Source organism: Camelina sativa, chromosome 11, assembly GCF_000633955.1.
Source record: "Camelina sativa cultivar DH55 chromosome 11, Cs, whole genome shotgun sequence".
Classification (NCBI taxonomy): domain Eukaryota; kingdom Viridiplantae; phylum Streptophyta; class Magnoliopsida; order Brassicales; family Brassicaceae; genus Camelina; species Camelina sativa.
Window position 1 is genome coordinate 40,361,675 of NC_025695.1, and position 3,212 is coordinate 40,364,886.

Sequence of the window (3,212 nt, forward strand, 5' to 3'; positions counted from 1 at the left end):
AGTTTGCTATCTGTTCGGCTATGAAGGAAGGTATTTTAGCATCGTCCTTTTTCTTCATTTAATTTGGTGTTATTTTAAGTAAGAGTCGAGTCTCACATTGATGATATTGCTTTGTTTGTTGGTTGTTATTAATACGTTTAGTACTTGCCTATTAGAGAGGTCTACATCCAAATTTAACTATGATGGTTTGTGTTATGGTTGTGAAGATGTTTATTGTGTGGTTGTTGTAGTGTAGATTAAAATATAAATACAAAATTTAAAGCAACTAGTTGTGAAACTTAAATTCATCTAACTAACATTATAAATTGAAAGACTTGATCCTCATAGTAAAAACACCAAGTAAACACACACCACACTATTAACCGTAAAAACTTCTTCTTCAATATCCTTTTAACACACGATATGGATTCAGACGACTCCATGAATCCATATCGTCCGTCCCCAAGCTTCTTCAATCTGTTAACCAGTCAACATGAAACCCAAAACCTCGAATACACTCATTGTGAGAGTCCATGTTCGGAGGCTCCATCTAAACCTGCATCTCCTCTAGAAAACCGGAAGTCAAGGAATGCATGGTTACCTTCTGATGATGTCATGCTTGTTAGCGCATGGCTTAACACTAGCAAGGATCCGATCAGATCCAATGAGCAAAGACGTGGAGCATTTTGGGAGAGGATTGTGGATTACTATGCGGAATGTCCGAATGCTGAAGGTCAGCCAAAAAGAGAGGCTCGTCATTGTAAACAGAGGGGGGGGGGGATAAACAACTTGGGGTGCAAGTTTGTTGGTTGTTTCGAAGCTGCAACAAGGGAGAAGTCTAGTGGACAAAACGAAGATGATATGATGAAGCTAGCACACGAAATTTACTTCAATGATCAGAATCAGAGGTTTACCTTGGAGCATGCTTGGCGAGAGTTAAGATATGATCAGAAATGGTGTGCTAGCACATCATCTAAAGTTAATGGAGTGAAAAAGGGAAGGGTGGTGGGTGAGGATGTGTCCGCACAACCTGTGGTTAATGTCGAAGATGAACCACAGCCCCGTCCTCCTGGTGTTAAGGCTGCAAAGGCTGCAAAGGGGAAGGCTAAACCGGTTGTGGAGGAGGATGGAAAAGCTTTCTCGGAGTTTCAGATGGAACGTGTTACGCGGATGTATGAGATGAAGCAAGCGGATTTCTCTTTGAAGGAGAAGGAGTTTGCTATGAAAAAGGAACATAGCTTACATGTGATGCTTGAAGCTCTCATTGCTAAAAAGGATTCACTTACTGAAACTGAAAAAGCCCTTAAGGAAAAACTAATCAATGATTTGATTTCATCAGGTTGAATCTTTATGTTTTATTAACTATGTTTGTAGTGTTCTATGCTATCTTGTGTTTGGAACATGAATCGGATGTATGCTTATGTTCAAGGAATCAGATGTATGCTTTTGTTAGTTGAATATGTTCTGTTTTATGAATCGGATTAAGTTTGTTTGTTGAATAAGTTATGTTTTATGAATCGGACTAAGTTTGTTTGTTGAATATGTTCTGTTTTATGAATTAGGTCGACCAAGAAGGGGATCTCCGTGACAGTCCCTCCATGTCCCTCCATGTTACCACATATTGCTTACAATTTTTGTGTACCACATATTGTCAAGTCCGTGACACAAATATCTCATGTACTCACACATTTTTTGTACTTCTAACACAAGTTTAAAGTTTCTTTTTATACCACATATTATTTACAATGTTTGTGTACCACACATTTTTTGTACTCAAGATATCATCTTTTTCTATATAATGATCAACACTTCATAACAATACATATCACAAGCATTTTCCTATTATTCTCAACACCAACAAAAAGATTCCTTATCTTTACTTTCCTTTTTCTTACAATGGCTTCTTCTTCCCATTCTTCTTCCCAAAATGATGTTGATGACATACTTGATGAATGTTTTAATCAAACATGCGATCAAATCACCAATCATGTATGGCAAAATCTTCTTACTCCACCAATCAAAAGTCAACCACCACCTAAACCAAGAAAAAAGCGAATTCACACTGAAAGAAATCGAGAAGTCGGTCATGACCACTTGTGGAATGATTATTTCAGTGAGGATGCTACTTACCCTCCCAAAATTTTCAGTCCCCGTTTTAGAATGAACAAGCCATTATTCATTCGTATTGTGGATAAGCTCGTAAATGAAGTTCCCTATTTTCAACAAAGAAGAGATGCTACTGGAAGGTTGGGTCTGTCTACATTGCAAAAGTGTACAACAGCAATTCGTATGCTGGCATATGGTTCTGCAGCTGATGCGTTTGACGAATACCTCCGACTTTCTGAAACCGTGGCGCTATCATGCTTGGAAAATTTTACAGATTCAATCGTAAATTTATTTGGAGATGAGTACGTGAGAAGACCCACACCAACAGATCTTCAAAGACTACTCGACATTGCGAGTTTCGCGGATTTCCCGACATGATAGGAATCATCGATTTTATGCATTGGGAGTGGAAGAATTGTCCCACCGCTTGGAAAGGTCAATACACCCGCGAATCTGGAAAGCCCACAATCGTTTTAGAGGCGGTGGCTTCTTATGATCTCTGGATCTGGCATGCTTTCTTTGGACTACCAGGTACATTAATATCAATATTCTTGACCGATCTCCAATCTTTGATAATATTTTGCATGGTCGAGCTCCTAAAATTAAATACAGTGTCAACGGACATGCATATAAATTGGCTTACTATCTGACGGATGGTATTTATCCAAAATGGTCTACTTTTATTTAATCTATTCCACTGCCACAAACTCCAAAAGCCTCTTTATTTGCAAGACAACAAGAAGCTGTGCGTAAAGATGTAGAGCGTGCTTTTGGAGTTTTGCAGGCTCGATTTGCCATAGTCAAAAACCCGGCTCTTATTTGGGATAAGGAAAAAATTGGGAAAATAATGAGAGCATGTATCATACTGCACAATATGATAGTAGATGACGAACGAGATGGGTACACTCTGTTTGATGAAACTGAATTCGCACAAATGGAGTCAAGTAGAGCTTCAGAAGTTGACTACACGCTTCTAACACCCAGGCCTTCATGTGTCGCTACTATGCTTAAGAATCGAAAGGATGTTCGTGATCGAAAAAAAAATAAATGCTTGCAAGATGATTTGGTTGAGAATATTTGGGCAAAATTTGGAGCAAATCAGTATTAAAATTAATCATTCTCTCCAT

At 38.4% G+C, this 3,212-nt stretch overlaps 1 protein-coding gene across 1 annotated transcript; it reads left to right on the top strand.

Moving 5' to 3' along the window:
- Window positions 403–1,323, top strand: LOC109127423 (glutathione S-transferase T3-like). Its single transcript, XM_019232081.1, has one exon. The coding sequence runs from the start codon at window positions 403–405 to the stop codon at window positions 1,321–1,323; it is 921 nt and encodes a 306-aa protein (XP_019087626.1).